This window comes from Myotis daubentonii, chromosome 16 (genome assembly GCF_963259705.1).
Source record: "Myotis daubentonii chromosome 16, mMyoDau2.1, whole genome shotgun sequence".
NCBI classification, from domain to species: Eukaryota; Metazoa; Chordata; class Mammalia; order Chiroptera; family Vespertilionidae; genus Myotis; species Myotis daubentonii.
The window spans coordinates 15,619,057-15,644,967 of NC_081855.1; the positions used below are offsets into that span (position 1 = coordinate 15,619,057).

The 25,911-nt window shown below is 48.2% G+C and overlaps 1 protein-coding gene across 3 annotated transcripts in view; it reads right to left on the bottom strand.

Moving 5' to 3' along the window:
- The window catches only part of USP43 (ubiquitin specific peptidase 43), a 57,778-nt gene that overhangs the window by 30,978 nt on the left and 889 nt on the right, over nt 1–25,911 (bottom strand). For 2 of the 3 annotated variants that reach the window (XM_059668621.1, XM_059668620.1), the window contains exons 2-5: nt 17,993–18,124; nt 12,515–12,618; nt 4,551–4,643; nt 2,518–2,653 (exon numbers count right to left, since the gene is read on the bottom strand). In XM_059668621.1, coding sequence (XP_059524604.1) covers nt 2,518–2,653; nt 4,551–4,643; nt 12,515–12,618; nt 17,993–18,124 — 465 coding nt within the window. The remainder of the gene's footprint in view (nt 1–2,517; nt 2,654–4,550; nt 4,644–12,514; nt 12,619–17,992; nt 18,125–25,911) is intronic. The other variant, XM_059668622.1, reaches the window with a different exon arrangement.

Consider the following 25,911-nt stretch of genomic DNA (forward strand, 5'->3'; position numbering starts at 1 on the left):
AGGAAATTAAAGCATGCCGAGATCCTTGTGTTGCTTGGGAAAATTAACAGAAGACTTTGTTAATGCATGTTGACTTTTTTAAAATATAATTTTATTGATATCAGAGAGGAAAGGAGAGGGAAAGAGAGATAGCTACATCAATGATGAGAATCATTGATTGGCTGCCTCCTGCACGACCCCTACTGGGGATCGAGCCCACAACTTGGACATATGCCCTTGACCAGAATCGAACCTGGGACCCTTCAGTCCACAGACAGACGTTCTATCCACTGAGCCAAACCAGCTAGAGCCGCATGTTGGCATCTTAATGATAACCAGTAAGAGCATAGAAATATAATGTATATGTTCCAAACCTGAAGAGATGAAATGGAGAAAAATTGCTCAATCTGAAAGAAGCAATAAAGAAAGGGATAAAAGAAACAAAGGAAAAGTAGGGTAAATAGAAAGCAAAAAATAAGTCCAAATATGTCCATGATCATATATAATATAAATGGAAAAAAGTGGCCAGTTAAAACTAAATGTCAAAATAGATTTTAAGTTCCAATCAAAGTGCGCTCTCCTGCACTTAGGAATCCCAAGTGATATGTATCTCCCTGAACAAACAGGTCACACCTTTCAATTCCCCAATAGTCCTTTCGCTCTCTTAACTATTCAAACTCTACCTCTCAGACTTTTGATCTTTTATTACTGACACTAGGGGCCCGATGCATGAAATTCGTGCAAGAGTAGGCCTTCGGCCCTAGCCGGCTTGGCTCAGTGGATAGAGCGTCGGCCTGCGGACTGAGGGGTCCCAGGTTCAATTCCGGCCAAGGGCATATGCCTGGGATGCGGGCTCCATCCCCAGTAGGGGGTGTGCAGGAGGCAGCCAATCAATGATTCTCTCTCATCATTGATGTTTCTATCTCTCTCTCCTCCCTTCCTCTCTGAAATCAATAAAGAAATTTAAAAAAAAAAAAAAAAGAGTAGGCCTTCGCAGCTGAGGCTGCCTCCATCCCTCCCTCGTAGCCACAGAGGCTGCCTCGATCCCACGGCTGCAGCCCCAGGTTCATCCCGGAAGGGCATCCAGAAGGACATCTGGCCTAATTAGCATATTATGCTTTTAATATTATAGATTTTCCCCCCAAGATTCTCACCTACTGTCCTACTCTCTTCTCTCTCATTTCTCAATAGATCCCCATAGAGCACAAAGCAAGAAACACAGAGTTTTACCCACTTGAGATCCTTATAAAATGACTGTAGAGGTCAGAGGGACCTGGGTGGAGGCAGGAAGAAGCACTGGGGTGATGGAAAGGCTCAGTAGTCATAGTGTTTTACAGGATGTACATGCAAGTAAAATTTAAACAGATTTTTAACTGTGAAGCATGTGTACTTTATTGTATGTGTATTATTCCTTAACAAAAAGGTTAATGGTATTTTTTAATTTGAAAAAAATCCCTTGAGGTCTTTAAGGAAGTATAAAATTCCCCTTTTACTATTAAGAAACAGAGGACCAATTACTTTGTCCAAGGTCAGAACACTAGAAAGTGACTGAATCACAATGAAAGCCCCGTTCTCAGCCCTTCCCTTCATGCCACAGTGATTCTCACCACTGTCACCTCTACCCTGTCCTTTCATGGGGGGGACCCCTGTAATCCAATCTTGTTACCAAGCTTCCTTCATTTTTTAAAATTTTTTTTTATTGATTCTTTACAGAGAGGAAGGGAGAGGGATAGAGAGTTAGAAACATCGATGAGATCAAAACATCAATCAGCCGCCTCCTGCACACTCCCTACTGGAGATGTGCCCACAACCAAGGTACATGCCCTTGACCAGAATCGAACCTGGGACTCTTGAGTCTGCAGGCCGACGCTCTATCCACTGAGCCAAACCGGTTAGGGCCCAAGCCTCCTTTACAAAAGAGGTAGAGCACAGCCAATCCCACTTTCCCCCGAAGCTCCCCTCTTGTGTTACACACCCTCAGTTCCCTCAGTGGTCCTCACATTTCACTGATTGTCCCTTCCATAACCTGGCTTATATTCTTGGGAGTAAAAATATAGAATAGTGGCGCAGGCTCTGAAATCAAACCATCCGTGTTCACATCCTGGCTCAGCGGTGTGACCCTGGGCAAGTCACCCAAGCTCTCCATGCCTCTTCTTTGCTCACTGGTAAATGAGGACACCTGCAGTATCGACTTCACAGGACGCTGTGAGAATTAAATTGCCTACAGATATAAAGTTCATAGAGTATCCAGCGCTTATTAAGCACTGCTGAGGGGGAGTGACTGTGGAATTACTGTAGTTGCAATCACCACCACCTTCTTGGAAGACAAAGGTAGTGTCTTCTTCTGGTTATTCTCTGTAAATGCCCAGAGAGGTCAAGACCTAGTCATCACAGACACCAGGGATGACTAATCACACAGAAACCCATGAGTCACGCTGGCGTCACCCGAGAACCAGAAATTAGCCTAAGCAACCGAGACAGCTGGCTCAGTTAGCATCTCGCCCTCCAGTGACCAGGCCCCAGGCGCTTCCATCAGACCTCATCCACAGGGACGTTGCCTTCCTGGGCCACCATCTTCCTCAGGGCTGCCACTGTGCTGAGGATGGGCACCGCCAGGCCAACCCGCAGGAACCGCTGGCTCTGAGAGGGGAAGACCAAGGTGACGCTCAAGAACCTGAAAAAGAGGGAAGAGTCCACATCCTTAAAGGACTGAGATGAACTGTCACCAACACCACTGACACTGGGCCAAGTGCAGCACCTGGGCTTTTCTCTGCTTCCAGGGCGGGTCACTATATTCCACTGTCATCGGGTGGCACTGGAGAGCCAATTCTCCACAGATACCACTGAGTACTTTTCCAGCAAGTGAAAAATAAAAGGTATTTGGTTTACACCCTGGCTGGTTTTGCTCAGTGGTTAGAGCGTCAGCCTACGGACTAAAGGGTCCCAGGTTTGATTCCGGTCAGAGGCACATGCCTGGGTTGCAGGCTCGATCCCCAGTGTGGAGTGTGCAGGAGGCAGCCAATCAATGATTCTCTCTCATCACTGATGTTTCTATCTCTCTCTCCCTCTCCCTTCCTCTCTGAAATCAGTAAAAGTATATTTTTTAAAAAGGTATTTGATTAATAATCACAACACAGACCTACGGTCTCAAGGTTGTTTGTTAACTAGATAATCTTCAAGCTTCTCCTGCAGTCTGCTTCAACACTACTGATGCTGCCCTCCTTCCTTTTTAAAATTCTCCCTGGGTGATGGATGAGATAGGGCCCTTGGCTGGCCCCACTCCCTCCTGTCCCCACCAGCTCACCAGGCCTCACTCCTCCAGCTCCCGTCTCTCCTGCTCTATAATTACCCAATTCACCCAGCTATCTAATAGAGCTGGGATTTGAACCCAGGGAGTCAGGTCCCAGAGTCAGTGGGCCTAACCGATGTGCTATGATGAATCAAGTCAGGAACCTTAACTCACATCTACCAGCAGCCATCATTGCATGGTGCCACTGGTGACAGGATAAGCCCCTGTTCCATGTGTGGCATAAACTAGCAGCACAGGAATTCAGAGCAGAAAAGGATTAAGATGCCAGGAAAGGCTTGATGAGGCTGTCATGGTTTCAGCTGCATCCTTCAGATGGAGGATCTCAATAGACAGAGGGCAAGAGAAATAGTACGTATAGAGGTGGGGAACACTGGAAGAAATGCCACCATCTAATTATTATTATTTTTTGCTTAATCCTCACTCAAGGAGATTTTTCCATTGATTTTTAGAGAGAGTGGAAGGGAGGGGGGGAGAGAGAACCATCTTTGTGAGAGAGACACATCAATTGGTTGCCTCCTGCACGTGCCCCGACCGGACCTGGGGATCGAGCCTGCACTGAGGTACCTGCCCTTGACTTAGAATTGAACCCAGGACTCTTCAGTCCGCAGGCCAACTCTCTATCCACTGAGCCAAATGGGCAAATGCCACCATCTTGACGCCAGTGAAGGTACCCCATGTGGGAGCTCACTAAACTTCCGTGAGGCTGACATTGGCCAGGTGCCTGTGGTTACTGTGCAGACCTGCGATGCTGGGATGCCTGCACTATGCGCTTCTTCCTTATAGAAAGCCGGGCCCCACATGGCTCTTGCCCAATCCTGACTCCTCTTTCCTTTTTGTCTCACCTCCTCCAATCACCCTTTTCCTTTTTCTTTGCTCCTTGGATAAACCTTTTCCTACATCTTCACAAACAAGAAAAAGGAGTGGAAACAAAGCAAGGAAAAGCAGGTGGTGACACATTTTCTCTGGGTTGCCCATCTGACCAACCGGTACCCATTGGCCCATGCCAGCTTCTGAACAGGCCAAAGACATAAGCCAGGTGCTGATAAACAAAAGCACTGTTCATAATTCCTTCTTCAGCTACGAGAGGACACAGTAACCTTTCACTTTATTCATCACATTCCATAACTGAATGTCGCCCAGCTATAAGGCTGGTTTCTAGAAAACACTGGCTGAGAAGTAAGAGAGACAGGTGCAGCTGCAAGGCCAGAGGTTCCCCAAAGGAGGAAGGATTTCAGGTGCACCGGGCACAGCACTCACATACCTGGTCTGGCGCAAGGGGATGGGCAGGGACACACACAGGAACGGATCGAAGGTGTTGCTCTGCTTCAGGCAGTGGGGACAAGTCAAGGAAGATCTGTGAGGGCAAAGAACAGAGACGGACGTTTAATCACATCTGAACTGGCCAGTGGTTGCTCAAAAAGTTACATACAGAATTACCATTGCAATTCCACTTCTAGGTAAATGCCCAAAAGAACTGAAAACAAATATTCAAACAAATACTTGTACGCAAATGCTCCTAGCAGCATTATTCACAATAGTCAAGGGGTGAAAACAACCCAACTGACCACCAATGAGTTCATCAACAGAACGCAGTATATCCACACAGTGGGCTGTTACCCAGACACAAGTCCTGACAATGCTACTCCGTGGCTTAAACTTGACATTAGTTATAGCCTTTAAACCCTTTTAAATTTAACGCTCCCTCACTTTAGTGCCTTTGAAAGTGAAGTGCCGCTTCCATATTCCACATGGTTGCTCCAACTTACTTCCTTAATCACGAAATGCACCATTTCTTCCAAGACATCAGGGATTTCTGGATGCTACATTCCTGATCCCAAAGCTACACTGACTTCCTTGGGAACATGGAACAGCAGCCCACGGGCAGTATGCTCTCTCCACTAGACAGCCCAAGGCTGGTGTTGCTCAGTGGATAGAGCATCCACCTATGCACCGAGGGGTGGCAGGATCAATTCCCAATCGAGAGCACATAACTGGGATGAAGAATCTATCCCTGGCCCCAGTTGGGCACATGTGGGAGGCAACCAATCGATGTGTGTGTGTGTGTGTGTGTGTGTCTCTCTCTCTCCTCACTTCTTTTCACTCTCTCGAAAAATCAATAGAAAAAAAAATCCTCCCATGAGGATAACAAACAAAAAAACCAGGTTCCCAACTCCATGGAGAGCACCCGCCCTGCTTGATGGGTTTCCTGTTGAGCAAACAAAATAGAAAAGACCAGGGACAGGCAAGGACATGGGAGGTTTTCTGGGCACTGCCCCCCGCAACCCGCGTGGTCTGCTCCTAGCAGGTCCCTCTCCCGGACACAAGCCTATGGATGCCAACACTGATTTAGGAAACAGACCCAAGCACTCAACGCTCAATCCCTCTCACTGCCTCTGATGAACTGCCCTTCAGGAAAACCATGGGAATGGTTTGGTAAAAAACTGTGTATCAGACATCGAGCTCCCGCCACCAGGGGGACCTGGCATTGTGGGGTCTCGCCACCCCTTTTCCCTTCCAGTCCCTCTCCCACGTCACCCATCACATACCTACACATAGCAGAGGCCTGAAGGACGCATTTGGGTTGTTGGGAAATTTCCAAATCCCCGTCTCACACTTAAGCAAAGAAATGGAAAGGAATATTTTTACTTTTTGTTTTAACCTACTAAAACTGGCTCAGTATAGGCCTCTATATTGAGCCATGAATCTCTATCAGGAAGCAAGAGATGTGTGGACTGGAAAAAACAGACAAGGGTGTAATTTTATCTTTGAAGGATGAAGAAAACATGCTGCAGGCACAATAAGCTACAGAAAGGATGTGAAAGACACCTGTTTCTCAGAGGATGAGGAATAAGGACAGAGTGGGACCAACAGAGAGAGGGCAGTGTCACGCTTACAGAAACTCCAGACGTTCCCAGCTACCCCTCAGCGGGCCTAAGGGGCCCTGTCCCCCTCCAGCGTGCTCACGCCCCGTCCTCATGTCCCCCAGTGGCCCCAGGGGGAAGGGGCAGGAAATCGCTCCTGCCCTTCCGTGTGCACTCGCCCATCTCCCTGCGGGGGGTGGCTCTCTGATCACCTGCTTCTGTTGTAACACCCACCGGTCAGCCGCCACCTTGCACTGCTCTGCTCCCCCAGTTCCAAACGCCAGGAATGAGCCCCTGGCTTCGACACTGAACAGCTCACCACTCTGACTCTCCCGGCTGCCAAATGCACACTTCACACCTCAAACCTGGACAGCTTCACCCGCTCACTGGCCGTGGAACTAATGTCTACCATAATCATGACGACACGTAAGCAAGGTGCCACCTCTCCAAGATCTGTTCTGAGAAAGCCTTCCAAAGCTCCTCTGCCTAACGGGAACGCTGCCTGCGACAGGGAGCAGGCCAGACTGTCTGCACATAAAGCTACGAAGAGCGGGAAGCAATAAACAAGCCCACACGCGTGTGTGTACACACACACACACACCACACTCCGTCCTCCAGCCAAACCTCAATCCTCGGTTATTAAACTTGGAGAGGTTTTAGGCTGTGGCCATCATCATACAGAATAGCTAATTATGTTCCCTCTAGTCCATATCTCCAGCGCCCTAACATTATTCCTCCTGCTGTCCTCCAGCCAAAGTCAAATACTCAGAGGACCACCGCTCAGGGGTCCAGCGTGGGGTGGGCCCCCACTGATGCTCAGACCCGAGAAGCCTGCTGGACATCCCAGCTATTATTTTTCTTTACTATAGATTATCAGGCACAAAGCAGGTGTTTTCGCTGTCACCAGTACATTTCTGAGCATGAACGCCTCATCAGCCTGCCCGGAGGGCACTAGCATTCCTCAGTGCCTGCCGGGCTCAGATGTCGAGTGCTCAGAATGCCCCCTGACTCCCTGTGCCGGGTGGGCCCTCTGTGATACTGTGACTTTAATGAGAAACAGATGTTTGGTCTCCACACCTGCTCCTGGCACAGAGCTCCTAAAGCCTTGAAATTTCCGGATAAGAGCAACAATAAGGTGAATCTTTTGTTATTTATAGCAAACCCCTTACAGCCACACCTGAGTTATATTACGGAGGTGACTTTTGAAAAGCCCCTAGATCAGTGATGGCGAACCTATGACACGCGTGTCAGAGGTGACACGCGAGCTCATTTTTTTGGTTGATTTTTCTTTGTTAAATGGCATGTAAGTATATAAAATAAATATCAAAAATATAAGTCTTTGTTTTACTATGGTTGCAAAGATCAAAACATTTCTACATGTGACACGGCACCAGAGTTAAGTTAGGGTTTTTCAAAATGCTGGCACACCGAGCTCAAAAGGTTCGCCATCACTGCCCTAGATAGCCCCAGGATGGGGCTGGTTGCCAGGGGGACCAACCATGTGATTAGATGGCGGAACTTTCAGCCCCCACCTCCTGGGGAAAGGGAGGCAGGCAGATGCTGAGCTCATGGCTCATGGTCCATAATCTAATCAACCGCGCCTACAAAACGATGCCTCCACAAAGCCCTCACAGCGTCCAGGTTGGTGGACACGTGGAGGTGCTGGGAGGGAGGGTGCCCCAAGAGGGCACGAAGGCCCGCACCCCCACACAGCCTGCCTGTGCATCTCTGCCACCTGGCTGTCCTGAGTTGTACCCTCTAATAATAAGCTGGGAACCTAGTGAGTGCACTGTTTTCCCGAGTTCTCAGAGTTGCTCCAGCAAACCATCGACTCTGAGGTGGGTCCTGGGAGCCTCTGACTCATAGCCAGTCAGTGAGAAGCACAGGTGACACCGGGAGGCTGTCATTGGTGCCGGGTGGGAGCAGCCTCCTGGGGCTGAGCCCTTACCTATGGGACCTGACGCTATCTCATGGTGTCAGAACAGAGGTCAGCGTAGGACTCAGGCTGGCTTCCGCAGAGAACTGCAGGATTGCGTGGTGAGGGAGACACACCCACGCACCAGGTTCAGACATAAGAGGGGCCGTAGTGCAGAGCAGTAAGAAGACAAGTCTCTGCTCCCACACCCAGACGTGTACTCCGAATCACGCACCAGGCGTAACTACAGAAATTCCCAGGAGCCACCTAGGTCCCCACCTTTCCCTGTCCCCAACCCAGACCTTAAACCCATCAGCAAGTCATGTCGACTCTCGGCCCAAACACCTCCCCTCCTCACCCCCATCCACCTCTCTCCGTCTCCACCGGCACCTCCATGGTCCCAGCCGCCACTGTTCACTCACTGGGACCACTGCCCGCCATCAGCCGCTGTTCCAGCTCCCAGTCCCGCCTCCCTTCATTGCCCATAACAACCAGCATCACCTCTTACCAGCGGTTCTCAACCTGTGGGTCGCGACCCCTTTGGCGGTCAAACGACCCTTTCACAGGGGTCGCCTAAGACCATCCTGCATATCAAGATATTTACATGACGATTCATCACAGTAGCAACATTACAGATATGAAGTAGCAACGAAAATAATTGTATGGTTGGGTCCCAACATGAGGAACTGTATTTAAAGGGCCAGAAGGTTGAGAACCACCGTCTTAAACGGACATCTAGACCACACCCTGCTTTACATTTGGCAGCGGCTTCCTGTGCTCTTTGGACCAAACCCCACACCTGGCCAGGACACCTGTGTCACCGGGTCCCCGTCCACTTGTCCAGCCCCAGCTCCCAGCCTTCACCACGTAGCAGCTCTGTCTCTGGAACTTGCCAAGATCATGCCCACCCAGGCCCTGTGTCCCTGCTATTCCCTGCCTGGAATACCCTGTCCCCAAACATAGTACCTGAATGGCCAACTCCTTGTCACTCAGCTATCAGCTCGGATGTCCCCCCTGAAAGAAGCCTTCCCTGACCACCTGATCTGAGCTTGGCCGCCTCCCCCACCTCCCGCTCCACCTCATCATTCATGTTTCTCTGTGGTGGGGCCTGTTAAGCTATGTATTCTCTCACCCTTCCCAATAGAACGTGAGCCCCATGAGAACAGGCGCTGGGCCTCGTTCACAGCCCCAGTCCCGACCTGGAAGAGAACCTGGCGCATAGTAGGTACGTAGGAATTACCTAGAGAATGAATGGATAGCTTTCATTAGTATTTCTCTCTCATGGGCAAGGAATCATTATGTTCTCACTGTAACTGCTGGACACAGCACAATATCAGATCCTCAGATATTTGAAAGAAGAACAGAGACTATGGGTAGGCAACAGGGGAAAAAGGTAGAGAGAATGGAGTGAGCAGAGGAATGAGTGAATGTATTGAACAAGGACATCAATGAGCGGTCCCTGGTGGCAATTCCTGGCGACCCTTCCCTGCTCTCCAACGTGTCAACGCCTTCTACTCCCTTCTCCCTCCCTGCCTGTCCTTCTTTCCCCTCCTCTAGTCTTCTCCTGTCTCCTTGGCTCTCAAGCAGCCTGTGCCTTGGGACCCGAAGATAAAACAGATGCTCTAGTAGCTTTCATGGCTAAAAAGGTCGGTAGCGTGGAATCCGTTTCCTCCATGCGCACCGCACAGTGCATCACCACGCCTCTCGGGAAACTGGCGGCCTCTCCTGCCGGGCAATGAAATGTGGGCGCATTCAGAAGAGACTTTAATTACCCAATATGCTAAGCAACCGAGGCAGGAGGGCGTGCCCGTGGCCGCCCCTCCCAGGCGGGGCAGGGGTAGGGCAGGGAGAACTTCTCCAGGGCTGTGGGTTCCCTCTCCAGTGGAAAGCCTAGAGAGGCACCCTCCCAAAGTGTCTCAGAGACTATCTGGCCTCCGTAGAGAAACCGCCACCTCAAAGGCAGTGGTCATGTCCAGTTTACTCGGTTGGCAATCACTGAGTATCAACCCTAAATCAAGAGTGCGTCTGGGCAATTTTAAGTGATCTCCTCCTTCCTGAACACAAGGAATGCAAGTGCCGAGGAAGGATGGAAGCAAATGGCTATAAGTATGTGAATTCTAGAACACGGAATAACTGTCCATTGGTTTAAAGTAAACAGGAGGAAGAAACCACGGGAGGCCCATGAAAAGCACAGCAGAGCAAAGGGAAGGGGAGAGTGTGCAGAGGACTCGGAGAAAAGCACACCTTTGAAAACGATTGGCTGCAACATCCAGACGAAAAAGCTTTTCAAACCAGTTCGGTTTGCAACAGGGGAGGTGGAAAAGCCACCGAAGAGGACGAGTTACAAAGAAAGCAGGAGCAGGACTTGTGCTTTAGAGATCTCTCAAAAGTCAAACCCTGGTTCTGCCACTTACTATGCATGAGCTCACAAAAAGCCCAACCTCCCTGACTGTGCCTCACCTTCTGAGGCTCCTAGAAGGAATAAACGTTGAAATAGATGGGCGAGCCCTCACTGGTTTGGCTCAGTGGATAGAGCGTCGGCCTGCGGACTGAAGGGTCCCAGGTTCGATTCCGGTCAAGGGCATGTACCTTGGTTGTGGGGCATATCCCCAGTAGGGGGTGTGCAGGAGGCAGCTGATCGATGTTTCTCTCTCATCGATGTTTCTAACTCTCCCTTCCTCTCTGTAAAAAATCAATAAAATATATTTAAAAAATATATATAGGCGAGCATGTCCCTTAGGGGTGGTTCTCTGTAACAGTGGGTTCCCCCGATCCTGATCGTGTGCTCATTCCCCCCTCTAGGCCTGTTTCATTCTTGTTGACTGTGCTCCCACCCATTCGATCCTAGTCATCCTTCAGAGCCCATCCAAAGGCACACCCCCTCTGAGAAGCCCACGGGGGTTTCTCCCTTTCTGATCTCTCACTGCAATTAGTGCTTTGGTTAAAACACTGCAATACCTTATATTAAGTAAAATAAGACAGAGAAAGACAAATACCATATGATTTCACTTATATGTGGAATCTAAAGAACAAAATAAATGGACAAACAAAACAGAAACAGACTTATAGATACAGAGAACAAACTGATGGTTGCCAGACGGGAGGGAGACTGGGGGGCTGGTGGAAAAGGTGAAGGGAGCAAGCTGTACTAATTAGCCCGGCTGGTGTCGCTCAGCGGTTGAGCATTGACCGATGAACCAGGTCATGGTTTGATTCCAGGATAGTGAATATGCCCGGATTTCAGGCTCAATCCCCAGTGGGGGGTATGCAAGAGGCAGCCAATCGATTCTCTCTCATCACTGATGTTTCTCTCTCTCTCCCTCTCCCTTCCTCTCTGAAATCAATAAAAATATTTTAAATGTACTGATTAGCCCTTACCAGTTGCTCAGTGGTTAGAGCATCCGCCTGCATACTGAAAGGTGGCAGGTTCGATTCCAGTCAAGGGCGGGCTTGATCACCAGCCTGGATTAGGGCACATGCAGGAGGCAACCAATGTTTCTCTCTCAAATTGATGTTTCTCTCTCTCCCCCTCCCTTCTACTCTCTCTAAAAATCAATTGAAAAAATATTCTCGGTTGAGGATTAACAACAACAACAAAAAGATGTACTAATTGGCAGTTACAAAACAGTCATGGAGACGTAAGGTATAGCACAGAGAACATAGTCAGTAAATTGTAATAACGATGTACGGTGCCAGGGGAGAACTAGCCTTATCGGGGGGATCCCTTTGTAAATCATGTCAATGCCTTCACATGACCCCCACTGTACCTGAAACTATTATAAAATAATATTGAATGTCCAATGCAATTAAAATGTAAAAAATAAGTTAGTAAATTGCTTCTAAAATCTAGTATGGAATAAAATATGGCTTCATATTTACCTTTTAAAAAAAAACATTGCAATACTTGAAAATATTCTGCCTTATAATTATAATCTCTGAACTGTCACATATAAAAGCCCAAGGAGAGTTTTTCTGGAGTCAAAGGCTATGTAATTATATATTTTTTCTGTCCCTTAGAAATCTTGAACTCATAACAACTGACCTCTCACTGCAATTAGTGCTTTTGTTAAAACACTGCAATACCTTATATTAAGTAAAAATAAAACAGAGAAAGACAAATACCATATGATTTGTCTTTCTGGCAATGAAAAAGAAAGAGGAAGGGCCTCACCCAGGGACTGCCTGCTGGGGAGGTCCTGGCCTCCCCACTCACAGTCTGTGGAACCACCTGGCATCAGCCCCCCCTTCAAGGGGAGATGGGAGGCCCAGAAGCCAGCAAGAAGGAAAGGGAGAGACACTACCGGTCAGGAGCCGTAGGAGTGGTTCATTTGGATTAATGATGGCGGAGAGTTGCTTTGTAATCTCAGGGTGAACCTGGCCGTGGGAGACGGTGCCCAGCACATAAGTGTGCCGAGCTCTTGGGTGACTCTAAACACATCCCCTTCTTACCTATATTGTGCTTGAAAGTGGCTTTGCACGAAGCTCTGGCCTAGAGAAAGCTGAGGCGACGGTGGCAGGTGGTTCTCAGAGGCTTTACTGCCTTCCGGCTGAGGCTGCAAAATGAGGAAAGGAAGCAAATGAATACACCTCCCATCACGCCGCCGCTTCCAGACCACGGAGTCCCGGCCTCCTCCCGGGCAACGCCCGCCCGCTGCAGAGCCTGGGCCTTCCATGCTGCCTTTGCCACAACCCCTTGATCCCTCCATCTCTTCACCTCACGACAGAGGAGGAGCTGGGAGAGCAGAACTGCAGCATGAACCGTGGCGAACACACACACACTCACCCAGCTTGACGACAGCCCGAGTTTACTGCCTTGCTCTTTATCTCCATCCGGCTGGGCCTTGTGTGTCTAGGTGCCTCTAGAACAGCGGTTCTCAACCTTCCTAATGCCGCGACCCTTTAATACAGTTCCTCATGTTGTGGTGACCCCCAACCATAAAATTATTTTCGTGGCTACTTCAAAACTGTAATGTTGCTACTGTTATGAATCGTCATGTAAATATCTGATAGGCAGGATGTATTTTCATTGTTACAAATTGAACTTAATTAAAGCATAGTGATTAATCACAAAAACAATATGTAATTATATATGTGTTTTCCGATGGTCTTAGGCGACCCCTGGGAAAGGGTCGTTCGACCCCCAAAGGGGTCGCGACCCACAGGTTGAGACCCGCTGCCCTAGGACGCCTCACTGGGATGCGCTGCCATGACTTCAAACACGTCCGAGCCAAAGTTCCCACTGACTAAACCTGTCTGTCCACATTTCCCAGCGAGCCAGCCTCCACATGACCACCGCCCTTCTCGGACAAACCACCTTAGACTAAGGCATAAGCTTCCTTCACTCACAGCTGAGTGTACTGCACCCTCCCTTGCATCCCCTTATGTTTAAGTTGCCTGTTGTTGCTGTAGCCAACCACCACACACCGGTGGCTTAAAACAGCAGACGTTTATTCTCTCACAGTTCCCAAGGGCAGACATCCAAAGTCAGTATCACTGGCCCCAAATCAAGGTGTTGGCGAGGCCACACTCCCTCTGGACATTCCTTGTCTCTCCCACTCCTCGTGGCTACAGGAATTCTGTGGCTGGTGGCCACATCACTGCCATCTTCAAGGCCAGCATCTTCCGAGAGCCAGCAAAAAGGAAGGGTCTGGGGTGAAGTACAGCAATGTCTGACATTTAATTTAAAATGCATCAAAAATGTAAGATGAGGAAACCCGAGGGAGTGATGAGTAGAGAGAAGAATGAATAGATGGATAAAATGTGATAAAGCAATTTCAGTTAAATACAAATTACAGACTCTAGGTGGTAGGTATGAGGTGTTCACTTTATAATTAATTCAACTTGTCCACATGTTTGACATTTTCCCTAACAAAACAGTGGGACGAACAAAAGCGACAAATGCTCAGAATGGTCACTCTTCCTATGTTATGAAGCCCCAGGTGACCAGAACACAGGATGTGCAAAGGGAAGCAGGAAATGGGGCTGGAGAGCGAGTCTGGAGCCACGCTGGGCGGGGCCCTGCCTGCCCCAGGGAAGACTGTCTGGCTCAGTAAAGGGCACAGCACCGGAGTTAAACATTGACCTCGAGGGGCACTGCCTGGGTTCGAGCCCCTGCACTGGCACGGAGCCAGGGGGGTTAGTCACCTTCGGGGCTCCAAGGTTCCCCAACTGTCCTAAAGGGATAGGGAATGATAATGCCTATCTGACGGGACTTTCATCAGAGGAAAGAGTTAATACAAAACACAACAGTGGCTGGCACAGTAAGCACTGTTTACATGTCGTAGACGGGCTTGGAACCTAGTGGTGGCAACATGCCCGGAGAGGAGCACGTCGCCAGGAGGAAGGAGGGTAAGGCTGAGTATGACACAGCCGAGGCGGCTCGAGGGCCCAGTTGACACAGGGTGAACTAGAGTAGGAGTTGTAGAAAGGAGAAGGAGGGAAGGGCTCAGACAGCCTGTGCACGCAGATCAGGGCTGAGCACCTGATGGGGAACAGAGGGCGGAAAGGGAGCAGATACACGGGACCAGCTCTGAGATTTGGATCCGGAGCCTGGCGAAGGCCTGTTCCATGAACGAAAGCCAAAGGAAGCGGGTCAGGGAAGGGCATCCCCATCCAGGCGAGACATCTGACAGCAGAGCAGCGAAGGGCTCAGAGCAGACAGAGCTCGGATGCAGAGCGCACGTGGTATTTCTGGCCAGCTCATGGGGAGGTGGGACAGGCTCTTTAATCAGGGGCCCTGCTCTCCCTTAGCAAATAAGCAGAGTGATCAAAGGGCTGGAGACAGTGATGCTGGCAGAGTCCAGGCCAGAACAGCTCTGCCACTGAGGCTTCCCGCCCAGAGCTGTCGGCTCTCAGGGAGCCCACGCCTAGGTCTTCAGCCTGCCCTGTGGTCCCCGTGCCACCCCTCGGCCTTCTCACAAGTCCCGTTCTTATCTGAGTCAGCTGGACACCCCACAGGGACACAGGCTGCTTCTGCATCAAGGTGACAATGCAGCACAGTGGGAGCAGCAATGGGGGATCACCCAGGGGTGGGTGTGGAAGGAGGAATCCCTGAGCATGGCTGGGGGAGGGGCCTCACTCCACCTGTAAAAGGAATAGGAGTGTCCCATCCTCCTCGGGGCCATCAATAACATCAGAAAAGATGACCTGTGTGTCCTGCCTGGCATGCAGTAGGTGCTTAATACATGTCAGCTTCCTGGTCCTCTCCCAGCCTCACCCCTTTCTCGCCTCTGTGAGAGCAGCTCTTCCTCTAAGACAGCGGTTCTCAACCTCGGCTGCACATTAGAATCACCTGGGAATCTTGTTAAAATCCTGATTTCTGGGCCTCAGCATTAGTAACAAAGAAACAGAATTTCCGGAGGATGAGGCCCAGAAATCAGGATTTTAACAAGATTCCCAGGCGATTCTAATGTGCCGCCGAGGTTGAGAACCACTGGTCTAAGATAACCTGCCTGTGTGCGTCTACAGGAGAGTGAAATGGGCCCGCTCTGCCGGGGAAAGCAGTTGAGAATCATTAAAGTCACAGCAGAAAGCGGTCCTGATGGTTTCTACTCGTTTCAGTGCACCTCGCTCTACGGCTTTTTTATGTTCTGCAGCTGAAATAACCTCAAAGAGAAAGCTGTTCAGAGTTACGCAGAGTCATTGGAAAGGGAAAACGGGGTTTCCTGCCAACCCACCCCAACAGCCTGTTCCTTCCCTGCAGCCCCGGCAGCCGGGCCTCCACAGGTGGCCCCGTTTCTGACCGCAGATTTCATGGGGCGGCCTGGACCCCAGACCGAGAAAAAGATCTTGTCTGGTTTCAATCAGGTCAAATTAAGAGCTGGGCAGGCTCCTCTCTCTGGCCAACAGCCTCCCCTGCTCTTGCCTGGTCACTCTTGGCCCGTTAAAGGGACAGAAGTTCCAGCTCGGCCAGCAGTAAGAGGCCCAGCTGGTTTCTTCTCACCCCCTGCTGGGGACTCAGAAGACACGCGTGAGAAGGGAAGGGATCCCGCCTGCTCTGAAACAGACAGACTCAGGTTCAACTCTATGCCTCCCAAGTAGAAGTGAGTGACTTTGGGCAACGTGACCTAAATTCCTGTTAACTATAAAAAAATGAGCTATCCTTACAAATATTAAGGCCTGGTAACTACCCGGTTTATTCAACCATTCAGGAGCTTGAGTGTCTCCTGTGTGTCAGGGGTAAAATAAATCATGAAAAGCATCAAATCAGATGGGTGGCCCACAACAAATATTCAATAAATAGTATCTTTTATAAAAAATACACCGTTCTGATTTCAAAATGTGTTCGCTGTAAGGTTATGGACTACACCGTGTACTGGACATGTTTATCTGCTCAGCATTCCTTCCTTTGGGGAAGTAACCCAGCCAGAACCTGAAAAGCTCTCCTTGGCCATGTGATTCGGGTGGAGTTTACTCCCCACCACACACACACACACACACACACACACACACACACACACAGGCAGCTCGGGGGTGCCCAATCAGAACGTTTCATTCTGCAGACCACCTGCCCAGCAAGCAAGGAGCATACGAACCATTCTGGGACAATCACATCTTCCCAAACCCTAAAGAGCATTTGAGCATTTCAGGGGCCCCTCTTGTCACCACGTGGGCAGAGCTGGTCTGAGAAAGCAGCCAGAGACAAGAGATAGAGCGCCAAAGACCTGGTCACGTCATCTTGAGGACTTGGACCCCAGCCCTACCTGAAGCTGCTGCAACCTTTTGACCTGCAAGCTATAAAAGCCAATCAATGTCCTTTCCTTAAGTTGAAGCGCGTTACATTTCTGTCCCTTGCAACTAAGAGGATCTAAATAAGATAAACAGAAAGTCACTGCACCTAGGAGAAAAATCACCCACCAGCCCACCAGCCCAGGAAACCACTCTCACCTCTGAGTGTGTGGTCCTCCTGGGTTCTGTTGCTTTTGCTTTGTTTCATTTGTGTGTTTTGCAGGTGACTGGTGTGGTTCTTTTTAAAATAACAGGCGTTCAGGCTAGACCCCGCCGTGGGTCCTGATTCTGTCCCTTCTTTAGCTGTGTTGCTTTGGGAAAGTTACCCAACCTCTCTGGTGTTACCCATAGGTAAAATGCAGATAGTAACCCCAGCACCTCTCCATAAACGACGATCGTTACTCCTACTGTAAGTGACACTCCAAGAGGTGATCTGTGGAAGACCGAGTACTGCATCTGGGTCAGCTTTGAGACACATTAAAATAATGGGCGACTGATTATTTGCCACAGCTTGTGAGCCATGTCTTAAATGACAGCGGCTTATTCCCGGGTATTGTTATGCCCTGGATCCCTCGTGGTGTAGTAACTTCACTGGCTTTTACTCCCGTAAGGGAGAGGTAGAAGGAGAGCAGGAGGGCAGAACCCGTCATCGACCCTTATGAGCAAAGCCCAGAGCACACAGCTGATGCTCAATGAACTCGGCTCCGACACGAGTCAGTGCTTTCTCCCTCCCAGAGGTCTGGGGTTTCCCCGCCACCTGGAACGCTAAGCACACACGTGTAAAGATCCCCCATCCTGTGTCTTGAGACAAAAAGACTGGGAATCCCTGCTCTGTAGGATGCGTAGCTGAGAAAGCGGTGGTAGAGTTGAAACCATACCATCTGAAAAGCAGCAGCGGTACCCAGGGCTGCAGGTGCACACACTGATGCACAGAATGTTGACATAAGGTTTTTCAAACTGTATATATCCAAAAGGAAACCTCTTCAGTGTATCAGTGGAATTAGAGGACGGAGCCGCATCGGAGGCAGTGCATTGTCTACAAAAGGAGCTGAGAGAAAGGCGCAGGGACCCGCTGTGTGCGCGAGCCGGGACACGCAGGGATGCAAGACTCTGACGTCCAAGAGTCAGCCTGCAGGAGCTGCGTAAATATTCAAGCGAAGAAAAGGAAATCAAGTACAACGTGTGTTTCGAGGGACTGACCTGCTGGGACCCTGGCCCTCGGGAGGAGCCCTCCGAGTCCTCGTGCACCCGATCCAGCAGCCAGAGCAGGAACTCCAGGGCGTCGTGCTGGGCGTGGCCCTGGAACTGGGCGCCGTGCTTGGAAACAGCATTCTGAAAGGAGAGGAGAAAACCGGAGGGTCACCCTGGCCTCCCACAACCCCATCAGGGCCCGTTCGCTCCAAGTCCACCAGCGGTCACTCTTCAGCCCTCACCTGGGCCGACAGCATGGCGACGATCTGGGGTGAGAAGCGGTCTTTCCTGCTACCGTCTGCCCTTTGGGGTTTTCTGTACAGAGAAGGCACCTTGCTTTCCAGAAAGACTGCTAATGGAAGTCCTGTCCTTGGGAACCCACGGGGTGGTCCCTGTTGACTATTTTGATTCTGTTGACCATCTGTCCTCCCTTGATCACTGGGCACCTGCTCCGTCCATCTGTCTGTTTACACCTGCAGGTGCGCAGCTCTCTGCCTTACCCCTCCCTCAGCGATTTCATTCTCTCCCATCGCTTCAACTCTCTGAATGACCACCTGGCAAAGTGAGGCGGACTTCCTCCAATACCTTAAATAGGCATGTAGCTCGTTCACTGCCTCTGCTACTATGTGTGAAATCGAAGTGCAGACTTCACTTCCTATGGTTAGATCACAAAACGATTGATTGTTTTCAAGCTTCATTCCTTCATGAGCTATTCACGGAGGGCCTACCATGTGCACTGGGGACACACCAGTGAGCAAGACAGGACTCCTGCCTCCGGGACACTCCTATTCCCTGCTCGCTCCCTTTGTACTGTCCTGTTCAGCTGTGTAACAACTATGTCCGTCTCTGTGTAAATGCGTATTTCAGCTTTTTAAAACTTAACTTCAAAGGGTAACCTATGCACATGCTTTAAAAAAAGAATTCAAAAATTTTTTAAGCCAAAACCGGTTTGACTCAGTGGATAGAGCGTCGGCCTGCGGACTGAAAGGTCCTAGGTTCGATTCAGGTCAAGGGCATGTACCTGGGTTGCGGGCACTTCCCCAGTGGGGGATGTGCAGGAGGCAGCTGATGGATGTTTCTATCTCATCGATGTTACTAACTCTCTATCTCTCTCCCTTCCTCTCTGTAAAAAATCAATAAAATATATTTAAAAAAATTTTTTTTTAAAGGACAGTAATGAAGTGTCTTCCTTCTACTCATTCTCAATCCCTGCTACCCCTCCGCACAGGGAGGCTGCTCTCAGCAGTTTCTTAAGCACCTTTCCAGCGATTTATTTTTTTAATGCATGTGCAAGCATGAGCATCTGAGTGTAAGCGAAGCCCCTTGTCTGTGTGCGCGCGCAGTCCATGGCGGTCTGTCCAACCCCGAGACTGAGAGCCAGGCATCAGGTCTCCCTGCCCCCCCCTCCCCACCCCCCACCCCCGGGCTGTTCTCTGCTCACACCCACCAAAGGAGCCAGTCTGAGCAAGGCTGTGGGCCGAGAAGCCTCACCACTGCCAAGCAAACCCAATGGCCTGGGCTCTGTTCTTCTTCTTTCGTTTCATCTTTCCTTGGAATTTCAAGGAACTTTAGGATGGGAGGAAGCAAAATTCAAGATTTCATTCCTTGAAATGCTGGCGCGGAGTGTATATGCCAGTCGCGGAGTGTATATGCCAGTCGCGGAGTGTATATGCCAGTCGCGGAGTGTATATGCCAGTCGCACTGTCTGGTTCACGGGAGGGGCTAGTTTGGATCCTTCCCTCCAGCTGCTGTGCCCTCTGTAGGGCTGCCAGAGTGAGCGAATACGATGAATCATAAATAAGCAGTAAGCAATAAATAATGTTTGTGGTATAAATATGTCCCAGGCAATATCTGAGATGTGCTTATACTAAAAGGTTATTTGTACCTGAAGCTCAAATTTAACTGGTGGGCATCATGTATTTGACCTGCCACCCTCCAACCTACATCCTTAGTACCAACATCTCATGTGTCCCCTGGGGAGCAGCCAGCCCCGCCAGCTGGAAAGCCCTCAAATCAGCTCCTCCTCCTCATGTCCGCGTGCCCTTTCAGATCCCCTCTCCCCCACATCAGTCAGCTGTCAAGCATTCTGAATTCTGGCTCCCAAATTCTTTCTGCCCAGTCCCATTCCCACTGTTGAGTCCTAACTACTGCTACCCAGGTGACAATACCTCCCTACAAAGGAGCCCAGCCAAGACAGACAGTCTCCCCCTGCCAGCCCCCTGACCGTCGGGCAGGGCAGACCCACCTTCCCACCCCTGGATATTGCATTCCCTACTCCCAACCCTTCCTGACTCTCACTCACCACCTGGTCTGGATGCATACGTGTCTCCCTGTCTCTCACAGCTCTCTGTGTTTCAAAGCTCCAGGTAAACCAACCAACTCAGGTGCCCCAAACATGCTTCCCCACTTCAAAAGTCTCTACCTGTACTTCTCCTTCCTCCCATGCGAAACCCACCCCCCTCCTGCTAATCAAGCTAGTCCTTTAAGACTCATCCTCTCTTGGTGTCAGCCTGGCTAGAAAGCCATACGCCCTTTCCAGAAAGCATTTGACAATGAACGTCAGGAGGAGAGACAAGCGAGGGCCTTAAAATGTTTCTCCGGAAACACAGTACACAGCTGACCCTCGAACAGCACAGGTTTGACCTGCATGGGCCCACTTTTGAGCAAGTTTTCTCAAGAAATACTATAAATGCATTTTTCTCTTCTTATGGTTTTCTTAATATTTTCTTTTCTCTAGCTTACTTTATTGTGAGACTATCGCATATAATACATATAACATACAAAATATGTGTTAGTCAACTGTTTATGTTATCAGTAAGGCTCTGGTCCATTGTAAGCTATTAGTAGTTAAGTTTTGTGGGAGCCAAAAGCTATACATGGATTTTTGGCTGCAGTGGGGACAGGGGAGGTCACTGCCCAACCCCAGAGTTGTTCAAGGGTCAAACGAAATTCCACTTTGGGGGATTTAGGCTAAGAAATGAGAGGTACAAACAAAGGTAGCTCTAGGCATCAAAGTAACTTGAGGAAAGCCTGTGGCACACTCATATGAGATGGCCTTAAAAGCTGGGTGGCTCACCATTGTCCACACGCCAAAAAGATTCTGGGTTCGATTCCAGATCAGGGTATAGACCTAGGGTTCAATCCCTGGTCAGGGCACACACCAGAGGCAACCAATCGATGTTTTTCTCTCTCACATTGACGTTTCTCTCTCTCTCTCTCTCTCTCTCTCTCTCTCTCTCTCTCTCTCCCTCCCTCCCTCCCTCCCTCTCTCCCTCCTTCTCTCTCTTCCTCTCTAAAATCAATAAACATATCCTTGGGTGAGGATTTTTTTTAATTATGCTTGAGGAAATACTAATGAAAAAGTAAAATAAACGATCTGTCATTTAAAAAGGAAGAATGGAAAAATATCTATTTGACATTGTTTTATATGTATTTGTAGATAAATAAAAGTCCCAAAAATATACAGCAAAATAATAACAAATGGTTGTCATAGAAGAATGGGACCATAGGTGTTTTTTCCATTCGCATTTGTATATTTAAATCTTTTTTTTAAAATGAACTTTGTTCTTTATTGTTTCTTTTCCAATTATAATAGTATCTGGCAGGTGTTTTCCAGAATTTAAAAAAAAACAAAACGTAGCTTATCAATTCCTACAGAGCACATTCTTATAGAAAGTCTAGTGAAATTTAGAGCCACATTAATGCTAAATCCTAACTTGGGAGGAATGAACAAAAATATTTGGTATTTCTGCCCTGAAACATGGCATCGCTCTATCTATGTGTTTTTTCTCTCTCAAACATTGATAATTTTTTAAGTATTTCTTATTAAAGTCACTACTAGTTATTTCATATTTCTAGGTTGTATTTATAAATAAAACCTAACTTTTATAATGTTCTAAATGGCTATAAGTGGTTATTGCTCTTGGCTTTCTGTCTTGTACCTAATCTCATTAGTGATAGTTGTAATTCGAGATATGAATTTCTAGAGCCATTTGGTAATTTTCTGTTTAATATTTCTACTCCATTCCAGTTTCATGTTGTACTGTTTTGTCAAGAACTTCCAGAACATAACAATTATAAAGGCATCCTCTTTTTTTAAAAAAAAACCAACAGTGCCTGGAGCCCTGGCCAGTGTGGCTCAGTGATTAGAGTGTTGGCCCGGGCATGGAGGTTCGATTCCCAGTCAAGATCATGTACCTAGGACCTAGCTGGTTTGGCTCCGTGGATAGAGCATTAGTCTGTGGATTGAAGGGCCCCAGGTTCGATTCCGGTTAAGGGCATGTACCTTGGTGGCAGGCACATCCCTAGTAGGAAGTGTGCAGGAGGCAGCTGATCGATGTTTCTCTCATCTATGTTTCTAACTCTCTATCTCTCTCCCTTCCTCTCTGTAAAAAATCAATAAAATATATATTTTAAAAAAAGAAAGAAAGAAAAAAAAAGATCATGTACCTAGGTTGCAGGTTTGACTCCTGGCTCCAGTTGGAGTGCATTCGGGAGGCAACCAATCGATGTTTCTCTTCCACATAGATGTTTCTCTCTATCTCCCCCTCCTTCCCTACCTTCCACTCTCTCTAAAAATCAATGGAATAATATCCTCGGGTGAGGAATAAATAAATAAATAAATAAATAAATAAATAAATAAATAAATAACTAGCAGTGCCTTGAGTATATCACTTGAGACATATTCTGTGTCTAAAACAATAGGTCTAAAATTGATCCTTAAGCACATAAGCTAAGATAAATTCCAGATGGCTGAAATCCTTAATACAACCACAGAAAAATTAGAAACACATAAAATATTTATCAAGGTCTGATATAAATAAATCTAAAACATCCAGTATCAGGATAGGAAGGAGAGTTTGGAGAAAACATGTGCAAGAAATATGACAACGGTCGAGGAACTTCTAAAAACATTAAGATCAAAGCAGAGGGATAGACAAATGACATAAACAGGTCATTCCAAGAGCCGCCTTACAACTAGTAAGAAGCATGGTAAAATACTATATTTTACTTCTAATAAAAAAAAAATAACCGAAATTGTAAAAGCAGAGAGTAAACTGGTGGTCTTGGGGGGGCCGAGCGGTGGGGAAATGGAGGTGCTGTTGAAGGGCACGAACTGCAACTAGTAAAAAAATAAGACCTGCAGACCTAACGCCCAGTGCAGTGACTACAGACAACAAAACTGCGTTATAAACACGGCACTTGCTAAGAGACTGGCTTTTAACTGTTCCCAACCACCAGAGAAGAAAGAATAATTACCTGACGTGATAAAGATGTTAGCTAATGCTGCTATGGCAATCATGTTGCAATTATAAATGTATCAAACCAATATGATGGTCAGTAGCCTCCCTTATCCTTGGTTTTGTTTTGCATGATTTCAGTTACACAAGGTCAACCAAAGATTGAAAATATTAAATGGGAATTTTCAAAAATAAAGTCTATAAGTTTTCAATTGCGATCCATTCTGAATAGCATGAGAGATCTCGCACCGCCCTGCCCCATTCCGCCTGGGGCATGAATCATCCCTTTGTCCAGCGTCTCCACGCTGCATGTGCTCCCACCTATTAGTCATAGCGGCCCTCTCGGTTATCAGATCCACTGTCTCCGTATCACAGGTCTTATGATCGTTTTTTGTTGTTGTTGTTGTTTTTAAAATATATTTTATTGATTTTTTACAGAGAGGAAGGGAGAGAGATAGAGAGTTAGAAACATCGGTGAGAGAGAAACATCGATCAGCTGCCTCCTGCACATCTCCCACTGGGGATGTGCCCGCAACCAGGTACATGCCCTTGACCGGAATCAAACCTGGGACCCTTCAGTCCGCAGGCCAACGTTCTATCCACGGAGCCAAACCGGTTTCGGCATCCTTTTTTTTTTTTTTTTAAAGGCAGGCTACAAAGCCAGGATTTCCAATTGTTTGCATGTGCTTTGAAGCACATCAATGTTTATTATGATTATCTCTAGAGATGGTTGTCTCTAGTGGAGTTCCAGATCATTGTTTACATTTTTGAACTTTTCAATTTTTTTATAGCATACACACATTTAACCATATCATTAGAAAAGCAAAGTATTATGGATAATGTCCTAAACAGGATCTCTTTAATGTATGTATTCATTTGCTGTTAAAAACAAAGAGTGGTCCTGCTGTGTGTGTGTGGCGGGGGGAGGGGGTCTGGGTGACTCAGGGCTCAGGAGGGGGTTGGGTAACTCACTCCTTCTCAATATCCTTCCTTCCTCTGTCTGAAGCTACAAATCCCTCCTGAAGACCAAACGCCTTTGTAAAACCTTATGTGGCTTGTCCCCAACCAGTTCTCCAGCCTCCTCCCACCCCCATCACATAGGTTTTCATTAATTCATTTAACCATTTATTCATTCTGCCTAGCTCCTCAGCCCGAACCCCAGTGATGGGCACTTTCAGTTCCATTCCTTAGTTGACCCTTGTTCCTCCAAAACTCAACTCAGTGGTTACCTCTCCTGGGAAGCCGTCCTGCCCCTCGACACTCCACCTCCCCAGTCATGTCACAGCCTCCTGCCAGAATTGCCACAGCTCCCTGTATTTTTATTTTCTAGCACTTGCCACCAATTCTCATCATGTGCCTGGGTGATGACGTTACCAACCATCTCTCTCAGACTGTAAGTTCCTGGAGGGCAGCCCCAGAATCAGGTTTTATGCTCATCACTCGCATATCCCATGCACCTGTTAGTGTCTGGACACTCAAGAAATAGTTAGATGAATGAATATTTTTTCATCTGTAAAATAAGAGGAGCTCACCTAGATTTCAATCAGCAAGATTTAAAACCCTGGATTCTGGGGTCCTCCACTCTTTCCAAGGATGGCTACCCAGAAAGTCCCGGGAAACCGACCTTATATCACCCTCACTGACATTAACAGCTTGATTATCCTTCCATTCCCCAAGGCTCGCAGGGAGGCCTTCAGAGTTTCAGAACAGGAGAGAGAAGAGAACTCCTGGTGAGTCACCAAGGGTGACTAGTAATTTGGAAGGTTTTTTCCAAGCTACTCCTGGAACCGCTCCCATCCCTGCAGTAAGTGGATGGGAATGCATCTGGTATGAGAAAAGTACACAAAGGTTACCGTCCTCCCTCCGAGGTTTCTGCAGGTGAGGAGGTATAATAATAGAATAATAAAAAGTTCCTTCCAGGCACTTTTTTAAATGCTGTACATATAACTCACTTAAACTCCACAAGGTTATGCTGTAGTACTAGTAAGGAAGATACCATTATGGTCCCATTTCACAGATGAGGAAAGTTGGGGCACAGCAAGATCTGGAAATTTGCTCAAGGACACAAAGCTCCGGAGATCTTGCTCTCGACCACTATGTGATACTGCCTCTATTTAAAAAGCAAATGTTGCCAAAAAGAGATATTAATGACACCAATTCGATCCATTGATTCCTGCAGCACCGTGCTTCACCAGAGGAAGGAGAGTGGAAGGTGGGGCTTGGCACCCCGGTGGGTCACGTGACAAGGACTGCTTTCTCGGGCTGAAACTCAACAGCAGTGATGCTGGCGGAATGAACCCTGACAGGGTCCCTCCTCCCGCCAGGAACAACAATCGCTAGTCTATGGGGAGCTTCAGCTCTCCGCCCAGAGCTGTGGGTTTGTTTGTTTGTTGTTGTTGTTTTTTTAAGCAGGAAGCGAGCCATGTGCATGAATTATCGGGAACTCTTGACTCCGACTGGGACCCCAAACGCACGCCCCGCTTTCACCCCGGGTGAAATGATACACATAACTTCCAAAGAACGCCTCACGACCTGCAGCATCCCCGTGATCCTGGGGACAGTGGAGTGGATGCAACCCCGCGCTAACGCATCCTAGGGATTTAATTCGCACTAAATAAATGTTTGCTGGACGTAAACAAACAAACAAAAAGCTGAACACACTACTCAAATCTGCCAGCTCCCTCCATT